Raw genomic sequence first — 24,914 nt, forward strand, 5'->3', positions numbered from 1 at the left:
ACACACAGGAAGACATAGTCAGGGTTAAAGGGATCGTCCTCATTCTAAAACACACAGGAAGACATAGTCAGGGTTAAAGGGATCCTCCTCCATCTATAACACACAGGAAGACAAAGTAAACCACCTTCATGCCATCTGGAGTCTGGGGGAAAAACACACTGTATGACTGCATGGGTGGGTGGGATGAACATATCAAGGCCTAAAGCACACTACAGAGATGCATGCAAACACGCCTGTGCTAAACAGGCAAACACACACACACACGAACACACACACACTGGTGTGAAAGGGTCTTACATCTGCAAAGAAGTGGGCTCTCTGTGCCTGTTTAATCTTGAAACGTTTGATCTTCTGCTGAATCCTCTTGTCTTTCTCCAGCTGCTGCTCTACGGCCCACTCACAGTGGAGGTAGGAGCTGAAGGAGACCGAGGGACAACACACAGAGTAAGGAATGCACGAGAACATACACATATAGTACAAACTTCAAATAAACCTTCAATGTCTTTTATGATGTCGTACATCTTTCAAATGGATATATATTTACTTTATGTATAATGTTCCATTTGTGTGCCATTTTGTACATTTTACATTTGTATAGGATTTACAATCTACTACACACCAAATTAGTCTTCATTTCAGACTGACCTGGATTTTGTTCTACTGAAACTACAATGAGGTCACATGTGAGTTCAGTCAAAGGCATCTCAAAGTGGTAGTGCAAGAACTAGTAATGACAAGCTGTGTCTTACATCACTCTGTTTAACATACTGTATTTGGCTTTTTCGGTTGAATACAAACATTTAAAAATGTGAATGCAATTATCTTAGCTGGAATGAAAAAGAATGCCTTACTAATTTTTGTATTTTACAAAGAACTCTTCCACTTCTACGATAACTCCTGGAGCGACCTAGAAGAGGAACCAATATTATAGGACAGAATACAGACTAAAAGCTCTTCATACACTGAGTGTACAAAACATTAAGAACACCTGCTCTTTCCATGACAGACTGACCAGGTGAATCCAGGTGAAAGCTATGATCCCTTATTGATGTCACTTGTTAAATCCACTTCAATCAGTGTAGATGAAGGGGAGGAGACAGGTTAAGTAAGGATTTTTAAGCCTTGAGACTATTGAGACATGGATTGTGTATGTGTGCCATTCAGAGAGTGAATGGGCAGACAAAATATTTTATTTCCTTTGAACGGGGTGTGGTAATACGTGCCAGGCGCACCGGTTTGTGTCAAGAACTGCAACGCTGCTGGGTTTTTCACGCTCAACAGCCAACTGTGGGAAGCATTGGAGTCAACATGGGCCAGCATCCCTGTGGAACGCTTTTGACACCTTGTAGAGTCCGTGCTCCAACGAATTGAGGCTGTTCTGAGGGCAAAAGGGGGGTTGCAATATTAGGAAGGTGCTCTTAATGTTTTGTACACTCAGTGTATAGTAGGAAAAGACAGAGGATTGAATTCAATCAAACCCACATTGCAGGAGGTAAGTAGATGTACTACTGCAAACTAAGATACTATAGTACTACAAAGAGTGGTATGAGTGAGTGTGGCATTAAAGATAATGATTGTAATCCTACCTCATTCTTGACTATTCGAGATGACATGATCTTGTCAACAACCGCAGCATCCTCCTCACTGGGGTTTTCCTGCAGCATTGACAAGATGGAAACAAACCACTTTAACAGCCCCATGTACAACCTTCATACTCCACACACCAGTTTCATGTATTTTCAATGTATATCAGAATGAAGTATGGCCTTGAGATGCATTGTACTCCTATAACACACATATTAGACTAGATAGAGCAATGATAGAGCAATGAAGAATATATTGGTACTGTAGAACCTATCAGTCTTACAGTGTTTCCCAACTCCAGTCCTCCAGTACCCCCAACAGTACACATTGTTGTAGCCCCAGACAAACTCACCTGATTCAACTCATTGAGGGATTGACGATTAGCTGACAAGTTGAAATAGATGTTTTTGTCTGGGGCTACAGCAAAAATGTACTGTTGGGGGTACTGGAGGACTGGAGTTGGAAACAACTGGTCTAGAACAACTGAATGTTATTGAGAGTTATTGATTGCTGCCTGGGCCAGGCCAGTATCTCCTCACCACAAACAGCTGCTGTGCTGGCTCTCTGCGTGCTGCAGTAGTGCTGGTCCTCTTGGCTTTAACCATGACCTTCACCTCCTCATCAGACACCCTGGCCTCTCCCTCCTCTGCATACTTCTTCCTCTTCACCTGGCGGTTCGACCGACGCGTCTACAGGGGGGTAAGGGAAAGAGGTTTAGTATTACGGAGGTTATGTATTATACAAATCAGTACAGCCAAAATATCATTATAACTCTTTTCCTATGTTTTATTTGGTTAAGGCAGTCCTGTCTATTCTCAATAGTGTGTGTGCATGTGTCTGTGTGTTGTATGCACTCCGCAGCAATGTATGACATTCAAGTGTACTTAGTGTTTATTATTAGGAAAACACATCAGAGACCCTGCTAATGACAGCCACAGTTTAATGAGATACTAAATACCATTCAGTTGAAACTAATAACGTGTCTGTGTATGAGAATAACCCAGGCTGACCATAAAAGACTCGGGCCTGCCAGGCAGAGGGGTCCCTCCTTCCCTGCCTGTCAGGTTACCTCCCAGGCTGAGGGGTCCCCTGTGGTGATGGTGCTGTAGCTGTCTGTCTACTAACTCCACCACTTATAGTGCAACATACAGGAATGGAGGATCATTCTAAATGACATCTTCAGACAGCTCTAATTAAGACTGGGTGGGGGGGGGTAATGAGGATAATTATACCCACACATGGGCAGGGGGGGGGGGGGGGGGGGGGGGTAATCCCCAGTCGCTCCATACTATGACAAAGCCAGGGGGAGAGAGTAGTCTTTCATCCCCACTCACTGAATACTCTGTCAACTGGAACAGAGCAGATCGTCCCCCTCACTCAACACCAGTGTCTACGGATAAGGACTGTCCTCAAGGTATAGAATAGGCCTACCCCTACATAAACCTCAGCTCTACCAACAACAACAGTAAATTACACTGGAGCTATTCGTTCTTGAGTTGGTTAGGCCCTGAACTAACTCTGAACCACCCGGTGTACTTTGACTCCATACCACAGCTGTGACTCCTGTATTCCACTCAGCATCAGCATGGCCAACAAGAGAGCCCAAGGACAGGGACTCTCCATGGCTTTAACTATCACAACAACACTGTCATAAGAACCAGTCTATATGACATGAATCTTTAAACATAAAGGCCTGCATTCTGCAGACTGAAGAAATGGCCTCTCCATGCCTTTTAATAATAATACTACAATAGATAAATAAATATATTTGCCTACCCCTGCCTTAAACATCACAAAAACACTATCATAAGAGTTCTGCAGCCATAAAGAACCTGCATGTAGCCTTGGAGACATGGGGAGGGACTCCATGCCTTTAATAATCACAATAACACGGTCATAAGGCTTTTGCGTGCTGCAGCTTGGATACTGGGGGAGGGACTCACCGAGTCATCGTCTTTAAAGGCTCTTTGAGGCGGACGCTCTTCATCAGACCCCTCCTCTGAAGACTCTGTCTCCCTCTTCTTCTTCATCCCTCCAAATTTAATGATGATTTTCCTGAAATAAAGATAACAGGACAAACATTAAGGATCAACGTCTGTTAAACGAGATACAAAATAGGAAAACTGGACTCTATTTTCTCCTCTTTCCCTCTGCTATGTTTCATGGAAACTGTCTCTGAATAATTGATGAACGATAATATAAAGATTGTCCTTGCTGTGCTAAATAAATGACCTCAGGAGTGTGTGCGCTGCCGTGCGGTGCAGTACAGTGTGCCGTGTTCCTCACTGCATCTTTTAAAGGCAAAAAGGAATTATTACACAAAGAATTATAATTAAGTAAGAATAGTTATTTTGTTTCACTGTTATTACCAGTCCAGCTCTGTTTATTTTGCCTCACTTAAAATGAATGATTTAATTGTTTCCATGGTTGCTTAATGCCTTATTAAATGCACTTTCATAACCTAGAGACAAATAGTGACTGATTCAAGTAGGCTGCAGTACATTTAAATTATAGAACATCAATACATACATTTTCATGGGAAGTAACCAGGCAGTTAGCTACAATATTAACACATATTTTAAATAAATACTTTAGCATGACCTAATGACCTCAAAAGGGATTATCACATTTAACAAATCTCCAATAATATAATCATGTCCCTCTTGGTTATTGTGTGAAAATCAGCTTCTAATATGTCCATGACTGTGGTGACTCAATATCTCATCATGTGCAGAATGCAGAGATATTTTTCAGGGAGAAAATATGTAGTGTGTGTGTAGTGTGTGTGTGTGTTTGTGCGTGTGTGTGTGTCAGAGTGTCTGCAGACAGGGAAGATATGAACCAGTAGACTGATACAATAGATCTCTGCTATGTACAGTTTGAGAGAGAGACACAAATACAGTCTCTCTCTCTCTTGTGTGCGCCTGCCTGCCTGTCTGTCCGCCCCAGCCTGCTGTGTTCTTATCAACATGTAAGACTGCACTTCCATTGCTCCATTTGTCAAGCTCTATATTGGATCAAAACAGAGAGATATAGATAGTGACTGAGCCTCCTCCCTTCTCCGTCTCTAGCTCTCTGTCTTGCCATAGATTATCCATTATATTGACCAGATACTCAAGTGGTCGATCTAACAATGAAAATACATGTCTTCAAAAATGGAAGGCAGTCATGAGGAGGCAAGATCAGGTGGGACCATTCTAGCCAATGAGAGGGCAGGTACGTGTGTGAACAACAGACAAAACTCAGACTTTCTCAAAGATGCCGGGATGTCACATGTCCTCCTAATATCATTAGACTGGTAAGAACCTAAGCATTACCAAACTTCTATCAGATCAAATAAGCCACATCTAATACATTTTTATTTAACCTTGATTTAACTAGGCAAGTCAGTTAAAAACTAATTATTATTTACAATAACAGCCCATAAATAAGCCATTACATTTTTTGTTAACTAAATTCAACACTCATTGACCTCCATACAAAATCTCCTCTTGGTGAGCGATAATTTTAAAAAAAATGTACCGCCACCTGCTGGAGAAGACCGGTTTTAGACCCAGTTATCCCCCTCACTTCTTCCTCTCTGGTCTCGCTCTCTTCCCCCCCCCCCCCCCCCCTCAGTCACCGCCTCCTGCCACCTACCTCTCTCTCTCTCTCTCGTCTCTCTTCCATCGCTCTCTCTCTTCCAATCCCTCCATCCCTCTCCACTCTTCCCCTCCCTCCCTCTATGGCTCAGAAAACACATAAACATGGATATGATTCAACCTACACAAAGAGCCAGTCCAAACTCCAAATCCCCATGCAGGCAGACAGACTAGCGTGGCTGGATCTAACAGGCTAATACTGTAGATGCGGTAAAGAGGTCAATTGAACTCAATTGCCATGGAATAGAGTGGGGGAAAGATCCCGAGTCTGCTCACTGAATCCCAGCAAAATTAGCATACATTTAGGATATTGTTCATATGTGTATTTCACACTATGTTGAGGTAAAAATCTGAGTGTAATGCTTATATAGATGTCAACCCCAACACATGTTCATGGCATCATCACCAATCAACTTCATTACAGTTAAAAACGACTTTGACTACCACCACCAATTTCTGTATACCAGCTATGCTACCATCTTATACGAGCGGGAGTTAGCTATGCTAACCAGCTTATACGAGCAGGAGTTAGCTATGCTAACCAGCTTATACGAGCAGGAGTTAGCTATGCTAACCAGCTTATACGAGCAGGAGTTAGCTATGCTAACAAGCTTATACGAGCAGGAGTTAGCTATGCTAACAAGCTTATACGAGCAGGAGTTAGCTATGCTAACCAGCTTATACGAGCAGGAGTTAGCTATGCTAACCAGCTTATACGAGCAGGAGTTAGCTATGCTACCAGCTTATACGAGCGGGAGTTAGCTATGCTAACCAGCTTATACGAGCGGGAGTTAGCGTTTAACAGTTACTTCTTTTAAACCTGAAAGGGGAAAACTTATAAATATTATGCAGCGAAAACAGCCAAATATATCAAAATTGGACTTAAATAAGCACATTGTGGGACTGTTACAATACATAACTCATGACGGATTTGAGGAATATCCACTTTGCTAGATCCAATTTGTTGAATGTGTGCCAATCTGGTCAATGGAATGGTCTGCATTCTATTAACTCCTTCACCGCATCCACATTTTGTTACATTACAGTCTCATTCTAAAATAGATTCAATTTTGTTTTTCTCTCAGCAATCTACACAAAGTACACCATAATGACAAAGCGAAAACAGATAATTTTTTTGCACGTGTATTAAAAATAAAAAACATAAATACCTTCTTTACATAAGTATTCAGACCCTTTACTATGAGACTCGAAATTGAGCTCAGGTGCATCCTGTTTCCATTGATCATCCTTGAGATGTTTCTACAACTTGATTGGAGTCCACCTGTGGTAAATTCAATTGATTGGACATGATTTGGAAAGGCACACACATGTCCATATAAGGTCTTACAGTTGACAGTGCATGTCAGAGCAAAAATCAAGCCATGAGGTCGAAGGAATTGTCCGTAGAGCTCAGAGACAGGATTGTGTCGAGGCACAGATCTGGGGAAGGGTACCAAAACATTTCTACAGCATTGAAGGTCTGCAAGAACACAGTGGCCTCCATCATTCTTAAATGGAAGAAGTTTGGAACCACGAAGACTCTTCCTAAAGCTGTCCGCCCGGACAAACTAAGCAATCGGGGAATAAGGGCCTTGGTCAGGGAGGTGACCAAGAACCCGATGGTCACAGAGCTCTAGAGTTCCTCTGTGGAGATGAGAGAACCTTCCACACGGACAACCAGCTCTACAGCACACCACCAACTAGGCCTTTATAGTACAGTGGCCAGACAGAACCCACGCCTCAGTAAAAGGCACATGGCAGCACGCTTGGAGTTTGCCAAAAGGCACTTAAAAACTCTCAGACCATGAGAAACAAGATTCTCTGGTCTGATGAAACCAAGATTGAACTCTTTGGCCTGAATGCCAAGCGTCACTTCTGGAGGAAACCTGGCACCATCCCTACAGTGAAGCATTGTGAGCATTATGTTTTTCAGCAGCAGGGACTGGGAGACTAGTCAAGATTGAGGCAAAGATGAATGTAGCAAAGTACAGAGAGATCCTTGATGAAAATCTGCTCCAGAGCGTTCAGGACCTCACACTGGGGCAAAGGTTCACCTTCCAACAGGACAACAACCCTAAGCACACAGCGAGGACACAGGAGTGGCTTCGGGACAAGTCTCTGAATGTCCTTGAGTGGCCCAGCCAGAGCCCGGACTTGAACCCGATCGAACATCTCTGGATAGACCTGAAAATAGCTGTCCAGCGACGCTCCCCATCCAACTTGACAGAGCTTGAGAGGATCTGCAGAGAAGAATGGTAGAAACTCCCCAAATACAGTTGTGCCAAACTTGTAGCATCATACCCAGGAGGACTCAAGGCTGTAGCTGCTACCAAAGGTGCTTCAACAAAGTACTGAGAAAAGTTTTTTATTTTTAATACATTTTCAAAAACCTGTTTTTGCTTTGTCATTATGAGGTATTGTGTGTTGATTGATGAGGGGAAAACATATTTTATACATTTTAGAATAAAGCTGTAACGTAACAAAATATGTAAAAAGTCAAGGGGTCTGAAAACTTTCCGAATGCACTGTATAAGTCAAATCAAATCAAATCAATTTATATAGTCCTTCTTACATCAGCTGATATCTCAAAGTGCTGTACAGAAACCCAGCCTAAAACCCCAAACAGCAAGCAATGCAGGTGTAGAAGCACGGTGGCTAGGAAAAACTCCCTAGAAAGGCCAAAACCTAGGAAGAAACCTAGCGAGGAACCAGGCTATGAGGGGTGGCCAGTCCTCTTCTGGCTGTGCCGGGTGGAGATTATAACAGAACATGGCCAAGATGTTCAAATGTTCATAAATGACCAGCATGGTCAAATAATAATAATCACAGTAGTTGTCGAGGGTGCAACAGGTCAGCACCTCAGGAGTAAATGTCAGTTGGCTTTTCATAGCCGATCATTGAGAGTATATCTACCGCTCCTGCTGTCTCTAGAGAGTTGAAAACAGCAGGTCTGGGACAGGTAGCACGTCCGGTGAACGGGCCAGCGTTCCATAGCCGCAGGCAGAACAGTTGAAACTGGAGCAGCAACACGGCCAGGTGGACTGGGGACAGCAAGGAGTCATCATGCCAGGTAGTCCTGAGGCATGGTCCTAGGGCTATAAGTCCATGCTAATACTCCTGTGTCTCTTCCCTCATCAGAACTTCGTTACTTAACTGTAAAAAAGGAAAACACAGTGGCACATCCATCTCATTGAACTGTGAAATAGAGTCCTTCACGGGTCCAAAAACATTGACCCATTCGAAATGGACCTGGGGCTTTCCCATCCGGACCCGATATGCATAAATATATTTTTTTATATAGAGACCCCTTCCAAGGGACCTGAGGACAACTAGACCCGTTCCATATAGACCTGGTCGGACCCAGACCCGGTCCTATTCAATCCGAGTGAAGGAAGCGGCAGAAAAGTATATTTTTAAGCTTCTTTAAAGAAGTGAAGCTCGGGCAGGGGCTGTGCTGTGTGTGTAGGCTACTGAGAGTGTGAGCGAGTGACACGGGAACAGGGAGGTGGGAGGATGAGACAGCAACCAACCAAGCAGACTCGCGCTATAGTAGACTAATAGCTGCCATAGATAGTTTATATATCATCAAATAATATTATGTTGCCTGTCTTGACTGCATCAAACTGCTAGGCTAATTGAGAATGCATGTGCTTTCTCCTCCTGCACAGTTAAACAACAACAACTCCATTCAGAATATAAAGTAGCAGCTTAGCTGTTGGCGCTTGGTCGTTGTAGCCTATCATTCTCCTTTCATTTTTAATTACAGAATTTGAATTCCATCTTCCATTGATTAAATATCTCCTAACACGGAGGCTCTATGGCTGTAGCCTATTGCCGCTTTGATGACTTATGATTGGCCAACAACAACAGCAAGCTATACGTGCCACTCTCGTTAAAAGTCCTCAGCCGAGACATACCGACATACCGTATACGTACCGTATATGTTTTGTTTATTTTTATTTAACCAGGTAGGCCAGTTGAGAAAAAGTTATCATTTACAACTGCGACCTGGCCAAGATAAAGCAAAGCAGTGCGACACAAACAACAACACAGAGTTACACATGGAATAAACAAACGTACAGTCAATAACACAATAGAAACGTCTATATACAGTTTGTGCAAATGAGGTAAGATTAGGGAGGTAAGGCAATAAATAGGCCATAGTGGCAAAGTAATTACAATTTAGCAATTAAACACTGGAGGGATAGATGTGCAGAAGATGAATGTGCAAGTAGAGATACTGGTGTGCAAAGGAGAATATATATTTTTTTAACAATATGGGGATGAGGTAGTTGGATGGGCTATTTACAGGTGGGCTATGTACAGGTGCAATGATCTGTAAGCTGCTCTGACAGCTGATGCTTAAAGTTAGTGAGGGAGATATGAGTCTCCAGCTTCAGTGATTTTTGCAATTTGTTCCAGTCATTGGCAGCAGAGAACTGGAAGGAAAGGCGGCCAAAGGAGGAATTGGCTTTGGGGGTGACCAGTGAAATATACCTGCTGGAGCGCGTGCAATGGGTGGGTGCTGCTATGGTGACCAGTGAGCTTAGATAAGGCGGGGCTTTACCTAGCAAAGACTTATAGATGACCTGGAGCCAGTGGGTTTGGCAACGAAAATGAAGCGAGGACCATGTCTGTTATATGTCAGTATTGTACAGGCCTATGTCTGTACTCTATGTCTGTTCTCTCATATCTGAAGAGGGAGAGAGAGGAGACAGAGGAATCCTCCATTCAGAACAAGTTCAGAGGTTTGGTGTAAAGTGCTCTAAACACCATACATAGCCTGAGGTCTTCTCTCTGTGTGTGCTCCTGATCAGTCCTCCCTCATTCCCTCTGTCATGCACATTATATCTCACCTTGTCTTCCTCCACCCCTCTCCCCTCCCTGTACCCTCTCACACAGCAACAGGAACAGAAGCTCTCTAGCTCTGTCTGATACGCTCCAAAACACGGCAACGCTCACACGAGCAGACACGCAGTAAGTAGATTCCTTCTCACACAACACCAACTACTCTGAAAGAGGTACTCACACATACACACAGAGCTAACTACAGTGCCCTCTGTAATTATTGGGACAGGGAAGCATTTTTATTATTTTGGTTCTATACTGCAACAGTTTGGATTTGTAATCAAACAATGACTATGAGGTTAAAGTGCAGACTGTCAGCTTTAATTTTAGGGTATTTTCATCCATATTGGGCAAACAGTTTAGAAATGACAGCATTTTTGTACATAGTCCCCCCATTTTAGGGGACTAAAAGTATTGGTAAAAATGAACTTATGTGTATTAAAGTTAAGTATTTGGTCCCATATTCAAAGCACGCAATAACTACATCAAGCTTGTGACTCTAGAAACTTGTTGGATGCATTTGCTGTTTGTTTTGGTTGTGTTTCTGATTATTTTGTGCCCATTAGAAATTAATGGTAAATAATGTATTGTGTCATTTTGGAGTCACTTTAATTGTAATTAAGAATAGAATATATTTCTAAACACTTCTAAATTAATGTGGATGCAACCATGATTATGGATAATCCTGAATGAGTCGTGAATAATGACGAGTGGGAAACTTACAGAAAAATGCTAACCTCCCGTTATTATAATCGTGAGAGGTTCGCATGCCTTGGGGGTATGATATTTGTGCGTCAAACTTTCTCACTTTAATACACATAAGTGAATTTGTCTCAATACTTTTGGTCACCTAAAATGGGGGGACTATGTACAAAAAGTGCTGTAATTTCTAAATGTTTCACCTGATATGGATGAAAATACCCTCAAATTAAAGCTGACACTCTGCACTTCAACCTCAATGTCATTGTTCGATTTCAAATCCAAACTTTTGGAGTATAGAGCCAAAAGAAGAAATCCTTCACTGTCCTAATAATTACAGAGGGTACTGTATGTGCTGTGACAGTGCTAGCCTGTCTCTAGTTAAGCGATAGAAGACTCCTTCTGGGCCTATGCTCCAATACAGTATAGTGGAGCCAGGAAAACCAGCCAGCCAGTCAGTCCTCCAGCCAGTCATTCAACCAGCTAGACAGGCATTCATCCTGCCCTGTGCTTACAGCCATTACCACAGCCTAGCCTGTCTCAGTCACACTAAGCTGGCCTCGGCCTCACACACTGGTTCTCGGCCACACGCCAGGCTAGGTCTAGGATAGGACACACACTATGCTAGGTCTAGAATACACTATCCCCTCTGGACATTTCCCACTAAATCAGGACTGATATTGGCTCTGGTGGTTTAGATGGAGACAAAGGGAGAGAGAGGGTGCTAGAGAGAAGGCCCGAAACATACACACAAAACCACACAGTGATCTATACAAATAACCATGCATTTATGTGTGTACACACACACACACACACACACACACACACACACACACACACACACACACACACACACACACACACACACACACACACACACACACACACACACACACACACACACACACACACACACACACACACACACTGTGGTCTGTAGGAGGCTGAGCGTTTCTCCCACTGTCTGTCAATACTAGAGCTTTCATGGTCTCCTTGAACATGTAGTGTTGTTGTAGGACTGAAACCATCTTTCTCATTTTACTCCTCCTCCTCTGGATGATATTACACTTCCACAATGACACTTTGGGGTTGCCTGGCAACGCGCCCCAGGGAGTATAGTTGGCAGCGTGGGTGGCGGATGTGACATCACTTCCTGTGAGTGGCAATGGACCAAATGCTCTACTCTGCTACGCAATGAGCAGCTGAGGAGAATGTGAAACGGCAACAAGACCGCTCTAATATCAACCAGTCCAGGAAATATGGACACAACAGAATGTTCTCCCACACACGGGCAGGACTGAAATACTGAAATAGAGAAATCCAGCAGTTTCACCCCGTATCATCAAACAGTAGGCCATATTATATTCTCTCCTATAGACATGTTGGTTGTTTAGCAACAAAACCAACGCGTGTGCAACTATGGGGCAAAACAGACAGGGTTGGCTTAGATTGTTGACAACACGTAACTACATTTCATTTCCAATGTTTATTGAAAACATAAATACATTTGCACAAAGAGCACTTGTTGTCTCTCAAATACATTGTTACAGATGTGTGTTAGCTAGCTAGCTAATTTTAGCCATATTAGCAGCGAAATAAAATCAGTCAAAACAAGACATGGTATCCAGAACAAGATGAAACTAGCTGAAACGAGTCACCTACGATTCCCCACATGGCAGCTTCTTGTCATTGTTGCTAGCTATCTGGCCATCCAGAATCACAACAACACAAGGCCTTCTGCCCCATTGAAGCGTGCACATGGTTTCCGTGATGTTGTGAGCTAACCCATCCTTAGCAAGACACACTTGCTTTATCTTAACCTAACATGGCCATTACATACTGGTGACTGTCAATGGCGTACTGGACTATAGCAAAACACCCCCCCTTCAAAACCACCATATCTGACACGTAAACCAACAGGATTACTAAACTGTGAAATTAGTGACACTTCTTCAGTTTACTTTACTGTGAAATCGTTGATTTGAGAGAGGGGGAGGAAGTAGGGCTGGAAGCGATTTGGCCAATATATTATTTCACGGTATTTAAAAGAAATTGGACGGTATGACGGTATTTGACGGTTTTGAATAATAAAAGTTGTACATTTGCTTTATGAGTAGTGAGTGATCCTAGGGTGGCAACACACATTCTAAGTGATTTCAATGAGTCTTTATCCATTCTGATTGTTTTATACTGTTCAATTCAACTTCAACCAAAACACATTTCAGCACTTTTATCATTTCTGCATTTCCTGCACTCAATTGCAGTGGTGGAAAAAGTACACAACTGTCATACTTGAGTAAAAGTAAAGATACGTTAATAGAACATAAGTAAAAGCGAAAGTCACCCATTAAAATACTACTTGAGTAAAAGTCTAAAAGCATTTGGTTTTAAATATACTTAAGTATCAAAAGTAAATGTTACTGATAAAATGTACTTAAGTATCAAAAGTAAAAGTATGAATAATTTCATAATTCCTTATATTAAGCAAACCAGATGGCACCATTTTCTTGTTTCTTTATGGATAGCAAGGGGCACACGCCACACATCATTTACAAACAAAGCATTTGGGTTTAGTGAGTCCTCCAGATCAGAGGCAGTAGATGACCAGGGATGTTCTCTTGACAAGTGTGTGAATTGGACCATTTTACTGTCCTGCTAAGCATTCAAAATGTAACGAGTACTTTTAGGTGTCAGCGAAAATGTTTAGAGTAAAAAGTACAGTATTTTCTTTAGGAATGTAGTGAAGTAAAAGTAAAAGTAGTCAAAAATAAAAAATAAGAACAGATACCAACAAAAAAAAACGTAAATACTTTTAAGTACTACTTAAGTACTTTACACCACTGCTCAATTGAGATAATTCCCACACTACCACGTAGGGCTGCACGATATGGGCAAATAATCTAGGATTTATTTTTAACCAATCGCAATTGCGATTTGACTTATGAATTAGAGCAAAACTGTTGGAATCATGGAAATATAATGACTATTCTAATTCTATAGTTAGAATATAATAGTGGGCACTTTGAATACAGTGTTGTTTAAGATGACAACGAATTAAAATGCCAGGGAGGAGTTATTGTGACAGGGTAGGAAGCAAAGTGTTGATATATGTTTCCTAGGGGACCCTATAAGCTTTGGCTACATTGCGTGTTCTCTCTTAGCTACTTCATGTAGCTAACATATTCTTGCTTTGCATATTCCTCTGATTTAGAAGACACTGTTGCACAAACAACATGCTGATTTAGCTCTACACCATCACTGGTATTATTAGGCTGTATTAGCTAGCTACGTTTGCGCTTACTCAGTACGTTTATTAGCTAGCTAGCTATTAGCATTAGTGGCTAACAATTAGCATCTCACAAGATTTAGGGCAACTTGCTAAGAAAAGACAAACTAGCTGTTTGCTTATGTAAGAAACACAAACTAATAGTGTCATTATAGAACGCTGGTGGATTTATATTTAGAAGCAAAGGGAAACAGCATTGTTGTCATCATCATTGTTGAAAGTGTCTCGTGGTTGAGGAACATCAAATGCGCTCCTTGAGTGACAGGGGGCGTGGCTAGGTCTGTGTGGAAAGTGGCACAGAGAGAAAGAGCAGAGAGAGATGACTCAAGTAGCAAAGTAAACTATAAAAATTGACATTACACATGGCGTATCACATTTAACAAACCAACTATTCAAATACCGGTAAAAAGGTAAAGCAAAAACCCAAACTGGTCCCTGCATCAATACCGGTATATCATAAAATACGGTATACCGCCCAGCCCTAGGAGGAAGCATTCTACAGGTTGGCAGCTGTGATGTGCGTCAGTGTTGTTGGAATGTGTACGGAGGTTTAGCAAGCCCTCAGAGAGCAAAACAGAGAGCATGATGGGAGGACGAGGAGGAACGGAGGAGGCGTGACGCAGACACACATGTGGAGCTCATCCCACATCACACAGGCTTTACAGCCTCAGAACCCAACCAAGACCATAGACTGGCTTTATACAGGCCCACCCACAGTTTACTACTAATACCACCACTACAGACGTTTCATAGGTATTACAGTTGATACATACACAGGGACACACCAACACACATACAAAGAGCAAATAACAGACCAATAGCACCATTACTGAAACCATACAGACACCGATCAGGCACCCAATACTTAGGTTAACTACAGAGGTGCCATCTCTCATCTTCTTTCTCTCTACATGTCCTTCTCCTCTCAAGTCCAGCTGTCCCCTGTGCGGTAGGTGAGTTAGGCCTTCACTCCAGCAGACAGGCTAGATAGTCTGATGGAGTGTTACACTGATTCCCAGAGAGAGCTGTACTTCTAGTTCTAGCAGTGGCCCCGTTTGGCTCCCACGAGCAGATCCTCATCCTGCCTGGTGCCTAATAACCCAGCATTCTCCTCTCCATGCTCAGCCCCCCCAGCACTGCCCTGTCCTAGTTGGCACACCACCCACCATTCTGTGTGTTTGGAGGGAGAACAGTGTGACAGTATTTTGTAGGCCGAGGGCACACTGACCTGTTCCAGGGTCCCCCGTGAGGAATGAGAACCTGTGACAGACCAGCCTTCACAAGGTGCCAGTGTTACCCCCAAGTTCACTGTAGCCAGGGCCGTAACTACATATGAAGACACAGAGGTCCTCAACATGTAAAGTGTTGGTCCCATGTTTCATTGAGCTGAAATAAAAGATTCCAGAAAAGGTTCCATACGCACAAAAAGCTTATTTCTCTCAAATGTTTACATCCCTGTTCGTGAGCATTTCTCCTTTGCCAAGATAATCCATCCACCTGACAGGTGTGGCATATCAAGAAGCTGATTAAAAGGCACGATCATTATACAGGTGCACCTTGTGCTGGTGACAATAAAAGGCCACTCTAAAATGTGCAGTTATGTCACACAACACAATGCCATCAAGTAGGAATGTCTACAAGAGCTATTGCCAGAGAATTTAATGTTAATTTCTCTACCATAAGTCGCCATCAACATTGTTTTAGAGAAGTTGGCGGTACGTCCAACCAGCCTCACAACCGCAGACCACGTGTAACCCCACCACCCCAGGACCTCCACATCCAGCTTCTTCACCTGCAGGATCGTCTGAGACCAGCCACCCGGACAGCTGATGAAACTCTGGGTTTGCACAACCGAATAATTTCTTCACAAACTGTCAGAAAGCGTCTGAAGGAAGTTCATCTGCGTGCTGGTATTCCTCACCAGGGTCTGACCTGACTGCAGTTTGGCGTCGTAACCGACTTCAGTGGGCAAATCCTCACCTTAGATGGCCACTGGCACGATGGAGAAGAGTGCACTTCAAGGATTAATCCCGGTTTCAACTGTACCGGGCAGATGGCAGACATCGTGTATGTTGTCGTGTGGGCGAGCCATTTGCTGATGTCAACGTTGTGAACTGAGTGCCCATTGTGGTTCTGGGGTTATGGTATGGGCAGGCATAAGCTAAGGACAACAAATACAATTGCAATTTATCGATGGCAATTTGAATGCACAGACGAGATTAGATCCTGAGGCCCATTGTTGTGCCATTCATCTGCTGCCATCACCTCAAAGATCAGAACGCTTATATTCATGATCTGACTGAGTTCTAATCGCGCCTGTCTCTTTGCGAACGAGTGGAATCATGAACAGTGATTTGTTTATGTTCCCCTGCATCCTCCTGATTTTCCTCCCTGGTTTGCCTTTTTAACAGCATTATTCACCACTCTCTCAAACGGCTAACTCCGCCCTCCCTTGGCACAGGCCCGACGGTGTGAGACCTGAAACAAACTACCTCAGCTCAGAGTCGGCTCAAATAGGCAACGAGAGACACTGCTGACAGTGTGTTTGCGAGATGCAAAAACAGACTCTAGGAGAATGAGTGCCCGACTGGTAAATAGTTGCTCAGTCAGTCAGGTGGCTAGATGCCGGCAGAGACTTCTATTGCAGTAACGTTGAAGGGCTCTGGCTAGTGTTACTTACCCAGCTAGAAGGATGAAGTAAGAAGCGAACGTTAAAAGAAGCCTACCTAAATAGGCTACTAAGTTCTCATATTAACTTTGCTGTACAGAGAGTAGGCTACTTAGACAGACAGTGAGGTGGTACTCAGTGGTGAGGCTGAGGCAGCCTGAAATGCATGCAGGAGGAAGCAGACGAGACAGAGAGAGAGAGAGGAAGCAAGAGAGATTACTATGGTGGTTCCCAAACTTGGGGTCGGGCCCCACGTAGAGTACCCTAAGAAAATCTATACTAATTAGGGGTGTAACGATTCATCGATACACATCGTCCTCGATTCAAATGTTTAAGATAGGACAGCATTGGTCGGTGTAGCCCAAACCAATCCACATATAACCCGCATAATCAATTCAAACATTACGAATCACCGATTCTCTCACACACACACACGCACGCACGCACGCACGCACGCACGCACGCACGCACGCACGCACGCGCGAACAGATCCAGCTCAGAGAGGCCCAGCTCTATCAAACTGTATCCCACTGAATCATTTTAAACTGAAACGGATCGTTCCTGTATTGTATCCGAGCCCATGTATCTAGATACGTATCGAATCATCCTGAAAGGGAAACATACATCCCTTTTACTAATCTTATCAAACAAGTTAGGAACTTAAAAAAAACAAGACATGTTTCAATATGAACACCTCCACATGGTCTATCTTCCCTACAGGCCTACATTAAAATGCTATCATAACGGAAACAATACAGCTCTAAAAACGTCATACGTTTACGTAACGTCATACGTTACCCACCTTTTTTACCACTACATCACTGATATTATTACAGAATCGTAAGTAATATTCTAATAATTCATCTGAACGTGATAATACGATAATCTGTATGCTCCATTGATGTCAGTTTGTGTGGCACTTGATTAGTAATGCCTAGGAATAGAAATGTCAACGCTATGTCATTTGAGAAAAGAGATGTATGTAAAGAGTTGATGATTTTATGTCATTCGTCATTAGAACTGACTGAACAGTCACTGATGCTACGTGTCAGTGTGAATCAGTTCTCCTATTCCCCCTTTCAGGGTATAACATTACAACTGTATAGCTAAAAGACTACGTGTTTGTAGATGGACTGAGATGAATGAACCTCCGGCAGCGGATGGAGTGTGTAGAATGTGTGTTGTGTGTGTGTGTGTGTGTAACACAGTGGAACCTATCCTGAGGGGATTACAGTGACAGTGGTGCTGCTGGCTCTGTGCTGCCTGGGCTCCGTGAGAAAATCCCCCTCCTTATGAATGGCCGTGTAATCTTCCCCCTCTCCAACACACACACACACACACACAGCTTGGTGATGGAAAATATCAGCAGAGTGCAGGAACCTGCACAAGGGATTTATGCTTTGTTCTGCATGCAGTCGACTTATGAGCTCACACACACACTAACATATTGACAAAACACACACACGCACACATGCATACACACAAGCAAAAGCATTCACACACCCATATGCCCGCATATGCTCACATACCCGCAAACACACACACACACCATTCGCATGCCCACGCACGCTCGCACACATGCACACACACAAAGGATTATAAAAAACACTTAATTAAGAAAACAGCTTTGGGATTTTTAATCAGAGTGTGAGTGAAGAGGATTAGATAGGAAGACTATACTGCGTGGCAGGCAGGCCAGGAGATATGAACCCAACCCTCTCTAAACTGACTCTACTGTCGTCTATAGGCCTACCCTAAACCCCCATTTTATATTGTAATTGATCTCGCTTGCACCATTTTGTTAGATGTTTCACAGTAGACAACAGTGTAGTATCAGCACATTCAGATCACGCCTGCTGCCCTGCACACACGCACACGCACACACAGAGGAAGCTTTCTGCTAACAGCCCCCAGCATGTTAGGAAGATACCATATCTGGGGAGGAATATTTAGTGAGAGAGGGAGGAGGAGAATAGGAATAAAGAGGCAGGTGCTTTACAATAATGTTTTCATCTCCTGATGAGCTTGTTTTTCACCAGGTAGGTAGCTATAAAAACACTGTGCAATTTCAGAAAGAAGTGTGTGATCAGCCAACCCAGCCAACCCCCTACCCTCCATCCCCTCCCTACCTACCCTCCATCCCTTCCCAACCTACCCTCCATCCCCCCTACCCTCATCCCCTCCCTATCCCTCCATCCCCTAACTACCCTCCATCACCTACCTACCCTCCCTACCATCCATCCCCTCCCTACCTACCCTCCATACCCTCCCTACCTACCCTCCATCCCCTCCCTACCTACCCTCCATCCCCTACCTACCATCCATCCCCTCCCTACCTACCCTCCATACCCTCCCTACCTACCATCCATCCCTTCCCAACCTACCCTCCATCCCCTCCCTACCCTCCATCCCTTCCCAACCTACCCTCCATCCCCTCCATTCCTTCCCTTCCGTACCCTCCATCCCCTCTATCCCCTCCCTGCACCCCCCCCACCCCCATTTTACTGACCCATGTGTAACACTGCACATGGAGACTGACTGGGAGGGGGGGGGGACTCAGTCTGTCCCCTCCCTCATCTTGTCCTCTAGTCCCATACACCTCCCTCACCTTGTCCTCTGGTCCCATACCCCACCCTCACCCTGTCCTCTGGTCCCATTCCCCTCCCTCACCCTGTCCTCTGGTCCCATACCCCTCCCTCACCCTGTCCTCTGGTCCCATACCCCTCACTCACCCTGTCCTCTGGTCCCATAGCCCTCACTCACCCTGTCCTCTGGTCCCATACCCCTCACTCACCCTGTCCTCTGGTCCCATACCCCTCCCTCACCCTGTCCTCTGGTCCCATACCCCTCCCTCACCTTGTCCTCTGGTCCCATACCCCTCCCTCACCCTGTCCTCTGGTCCCATACCCCTCCCTCACCCTTGTCCTCTGGTCCCATACCCCTCCCTCACCCTTGTCCTCTGGTCCCATACCCCTCCCTCACCCTGTCCTCTGGTCCCATCCCCCTCACTCACCCTTGTCCTCTGGTCCCATAGCCCTCCCTCACCCTTGTCCTCTGGTCCCATACCCCTCCCTCACCCTTGTCCTCTGGTCCCATACCCCTCCCTCACCCTTGTCCTCTGGTCCCATACCCCTCCCTCACCCTGTCCTCTGGTCCCATAGCCCTCACTCACCCTTGTCCTCTGGTCCCATAGCCCTCCCTCACCCTTGTCCTCTGGTCCCATAGCCCTCCCTCACCCTTGTCCTCTGGTCCCATAGCCCTCCCTCTCCCTTGTCCTCTGGTCCCATAGCCCTCCCTCACCTTGTCCTCTGGTCCCATAGCCCTCCCTCACCCTGTCCTCTGGTCCCATACCCCTCCCTCACCCTTGTCCTCTGGTCCCATACCCCTCCCTCACCTTGTCCTCTGGTCCAATACCCCTCCCTCACCTTGTACTCTGGTCCAATACCCCTCCCTCACCTTGTCCTCTGGTCCCATAGCCCTCCCTCACCCTTGTCCTCTGGTCCCATAGCCCTCCCTCACCCTTGTCCTCTGGTCCCATAGCCCTCCCTCACCCTTGTCCTCTGGTCCCATAGCCCTCCCTCACCTTGTCCTCTGGTCCCATAGCCCTCCCTCACCCTTGTCCTCTGGTCCCATACCCCTCCCTCACCCTTGTCCTCTGGTCCCATACCCCTCCCTCACCCTGTCCTCTGGTCCCATACCCCTCCCTCACCCTTGTCCTCTGGTCCCATACCCCTCCCTCACCCTGTCCTCTGGTCCAATACCCCTCCCTCACCTCGTCCTCTGGTCCCATACCCCTCCCTCACCTTGTCCTCTGGTCCCATACCCCTCCCTCACCCTGTCCTCTGGTCCCATACCCCTCCCTCACCCTTGTCCTCTGGTCCCATACCCCTCCCTCACCCTGTCCTCTGGTCCAATACCCCTCCCTCACCTCGTCCTCTGGTCCCATACCCCTCCCTCACCTTGTCCTCTGGTCCCATACCCCTCCCTCACCTTGTCCTCTGGTCCCATAGCCCTCCCTCACCCTTGTCCTCTGGTCCCATAGCCCTCCCTCACCCTTGTCCTCTGGTCCCATACCCCTCCCTCACCTTGTCCTCTGGTCCCATAGCCCTCCCTCACCCTTGTCCTCTGGTCCCATACCCCTCCCTCACCCTTGTCCTCTGGTCCCATACCCCTCCCTCACCCTTGTCCTCTGGTCCCATACCCCTCCCTCACCTTGTCCTCTGGTCCAATACCCCTCCCTCACCTTGTACTCTGGTCCCATACCCCTCCCTCACCTTGTCCTCTGGTCCAATACCCCTCCCTCACCCTTGTACTCTGGTCCCATACCCCTCCCTCACCTTGTCCTCTGGTCCAATACCCCTCCCTCACCTTGTACTCTGGTCCCATACCCCTCCCTCACCCTTGTCCTCTGGTCCCATACCCCTCCCTCACCTTGTCCTCTGGTCCCATACCCCTCCCTCACCCTTGTACTCTGGTCCCATAGCCATGTCTAGAGGCGTCCGCATGCTTCCCATCCGAAACAGTTCGGAACAGTTTGTGCATATATTACGACAACATTTTGTGATGTTTTTGTTTGTTTTGTTCTTCGGCAAGGGTTTTTCGGCTGTTTGTGCACATTACATTTTTTCTTGAGGCAAGCTGAAGTCGGTGGCTGAAGTCTATGCCCATTCGTCAATGATTGGTCAACAGTAGACTCTTCAATTAAGAGACGACTTGTTTACATAGCAAAAAAGTTACTGGAGAAATACTGCACCAAACATCTTAGTTAGATGTAAAATTACTGGAGAAATACTGCACCAAACATCTTAGTTAGATGTAAAATTACTGGAGAAATACTGCATCAAACATCTTAGTTAGATGTAAAATTACTGGAGAAATACTGCACCAAACATCTTAGTTAGATGTAAAATTACTGGAGAAATACTGCACCAGACATCTTAGTTTGACTGTGTGACTAAGATCTACCTCCTCTGCAAAAACGTCTAAATTAATGACAGATGTCTTGAGTTATCTTAGATTAATTCTGACTATTTTCAGGAAGTGTATACTGGCTACGGCATCTCAAAATGGACAAACAGTACTATTGCGTTTTTTTCTTGTTTTTCAACCGAAGGTCTTTTAAGGGAGTATGTGAGCACACTCGTTCTGTTCAGCTAGCCAAGTTCAGCTAGACGCCAGCCGAGCTGAACCATGCTGACACCTTAACAATCATTGTGGTGGGGTGGACTTACAGTACACACAGGCTACTCCCCCCCCCCCCCCCCCCCGCAGGCTCCTACAGCCAGCCTGATAATACTATTAGCTCAGTCCCAACCCCCCACTCAGACAGGCATGCTTGTCACATGGCAGAGAAACATGCAGGCACATATGCATGCACACAGACACTTATGTTGTGGATTATACTCACACACAATCACGTACATACACCCTTATATTATACTGTATAACTACCATATAAACACACACATTCAATAACACATCTAGAGACAATTACGAGCACACACACACACACACACACACACACACACACACACACACACACACACACACACACACACACACACACACACACACACAGCAGAGCCAGGAAGGTTAGTGCCTCTGCAGCCGTGCGGGTGCTGACAGGGAGAAGGCTGAGCGTTAATATTACATGAGAAGACCCTGTGAGGGCAGAACACACACACCGTGGTTCCTCTGTCTGCATGAAACCTCCCCAGAGCAGCATGTACTCCTGCGGTCTTCATTACCCTGCACGAGGATGATCCCTCACACTGTACTGCACCACACCTCACACACACACACACACTGCACTGGCACACACATGTACACTGGCCACATTGGCACACAGCGACAACAGAAAGCACAAACACAAACGACGACAGAACAGAGGACACAAACATACAAACACATGCTATGCTACTGTACCAACCCACTCAAAGTAACGAAAACATCCTTTCATATAGACACACTGTAGAACAACAGTCTTCAACACACACACACACATATAAACAAAGGCAAAAGCCTTGCGAGAGGGGTCAGTCAGAGTAAAACATCCTCTTCTCTCCTCTGCATTGAGACAACATCCCTACAGTGACCATCCCTCCCTGTAGCGGATAGAGTCCATGCCTGGTTTTCTAGTGTATGGCCTGGCACTGGGGTGTCAGCCCCTCTCTGCTCTCCCTGCTCTGGACAGATCTCCACAGACACTACTGTAAATCAGACACCTGGGGAGGAAGGCTTTGGGACTCATAGGATCACTAGCACAATCCTACATGTCAGAGAGGAGACTGAGGAACTCTGGGATGGATCAACCTGTACTGAAGGAAGTTAATTCTTTAGATGCAGGACAGGACTAAACTTGTTTTTCATTTAGCAACATTATGTACAGGCCAAAACACGTAACTATAATGAATTTAGGCTAAGGTATGTAAGAGATGACGCTACATGTTAAAAGAAAGAGTAAAGAGCTTTGATATACTTTGATATTTCAAAATGGCTGGAATGTATGACATAACAAGCTTCATGAAAGAAGCATTGAAACAATAGTGGAAAGACTAGGTTTCATTTTGTGTTTAGCGTAGTTTCACAAATCAGACCTTTGCTTTACAAGTTCTACACTGTGTAAAAATAGGTTAGGTTACATACAATAGCATATCATATAAAGTAAGGCTAGGGCATACTACTAACTTTGTGATGTTAGTAATAATCTCAGACATGACAAAGAAATAACATCTTAATGAGAATAGGGAAAAGTTCAAATAAATAGGCTTAAGTCAACTTCCAGTGATACAACAAATACTGTGGGTTTAAATGCTAATACTGTAGCTTCACTTCCTTGGTACATTTTGGAGAAAATGTATGCTCAGTTTGTCACGCATGGCATTGGGGTACAGCTAGCAGCATTTTAGCCAAAGACTGTTATACTAGCTGTCTAGTCTGTGTTTTATAAATGTGCAATAAGCATAAAACACATATATAGAACTGTCAACTCATTCTCATTCTGAGAATTAAGGTAGGCCACTTGATTTCAACATCTGAATAAAGTGGACAGGATAACATGCTATTAAACAGTTGGAGACAGAAGGGTGTGTTCATAACGATTCACTAACAATTCACTAACACGTGGACTTGAGAGATTGGTGATGAGACCTGTGTTAATTATCTATAGCCTAATGCCTGCTACAAGAAGTTAGTCGTTATTAGTGAATGTGCATTAGTCATGGTTCTAGTTAAACTTGTAACAAAAAATAGCCTTTACATAGACGGACTTGAGAGCCAGATCATTGATTATTGCAAAAAAAAGCAGGTTAAACTATTTTGATCAAATAATTAAATTATTATTGGGTCTTATGGTTGTGGAAGGCTTACATTTAGCCTAAGTATAACTTCACAAGCCCTGAATTAGATTATTGCTGACTGTTTGAAATGAAGTGTCTCATTGTACAACAACGCTTATTTAGAGAAAACATGAGGGTAGGCAACAACACATCCGCCATGCTGACCCTCAACACGGGGCCCCTCAGGGGTGCGTGCTTAGTTCCCTCCTGTACTCCCTGTTCACACATGACTGTGTGGCCACACACGACTCCAACACCATCATTAAGTTTGCCGATGACACAACTGCTGGCCTGATCACCAATGACGATGAGACAGCCTATATGGAGGAGGTCAGAGACCTGGCAGCGTGGTGCCAGGACAACAACCACTCCCTCAACGTGGGCAAGACAAAGGAGCTTATTGTGGACTACAGAAAACTGAAGGCCGAACACCCCCATTCACATCGACGGGGCTGTAGTGGAGTGGGTCGAGAGCTTGAAGTTCCTCTGTGTCAACATCTCTAAGGACCTATCATGGTCCAAACACACCAACACTGTCATGAAGAGGGCAAGACAACGCCTCTTCCCTCGGGGAGCTGAAAAGAGTTGGCATGGGCCGTCAGATCCTCAAAACGTTCTACAGCTGTACCATTGAGAGCATCTCGACAAGCTGCATCAGCTCTTGCTATGGCAACTGTTTGGCATTCGACCGCAAAGCACTACATAGGGTAGTGCGAACGGCCCAGTACATCACTGGGGTCAAACTCCCTGCCACTCAGGACCTCTATACCAGGTGGTGTCAGAGGAAGGCCCAGGAAATTGTCAAAGACCCAGCCACCCCAGTTTTGTTCCCTCTGCTACCGCACGGCAAA

General features: G+C 44.9%; 1 protein-coding gene across 1 annotated transcript in view; it reads right to left on the reverse strand.

The window, feature by feature from the left end:
- Positions 1–24,914, reverse strand: part of LOC120048327 (chromodomain-helicase-DNA-binding protein 9-like) — a 118,996-nt gene that overhangs the window by 49,944 nt on the left and 44,138 nt on the right. The window contains exons 4-8 of the mRNA XM_038994220.1: positions 3,528–3,639; positions 2,124–2,273; positions 1,587–1,655; positions 852–907; positions 298–415 (exon numbers count right to left, since the gene is read on the reverse strand). Coding sequence (XP_038850148.1) covers positions 298–415; positions 852–907; positions 1,587–1,655; positions 2,124–2,273; positions 3,528–3,639 — 505 coding nt within the window. The remainder of the gene's footprint in view (positions 1–297; positions 416–851; positions 908–1,586; positions 1,656–2,123; positions 2,274–3,527; positions 3,640–24,914) is intronic.

Source organism: Salvelinus namaycush, chromosome 1, assembly GCF_016432855.1.
Source record: "Salvelinus namaycush isolate Seneca chromosome 1, SaNama_1.0, whole genome shotgun sequence".
NCBI lineage: Eukaryota > Metazoa > Chordata > Actinopteri > Salmoniformes > Salmonidae > Salvelinus > Salvelinus namaycush.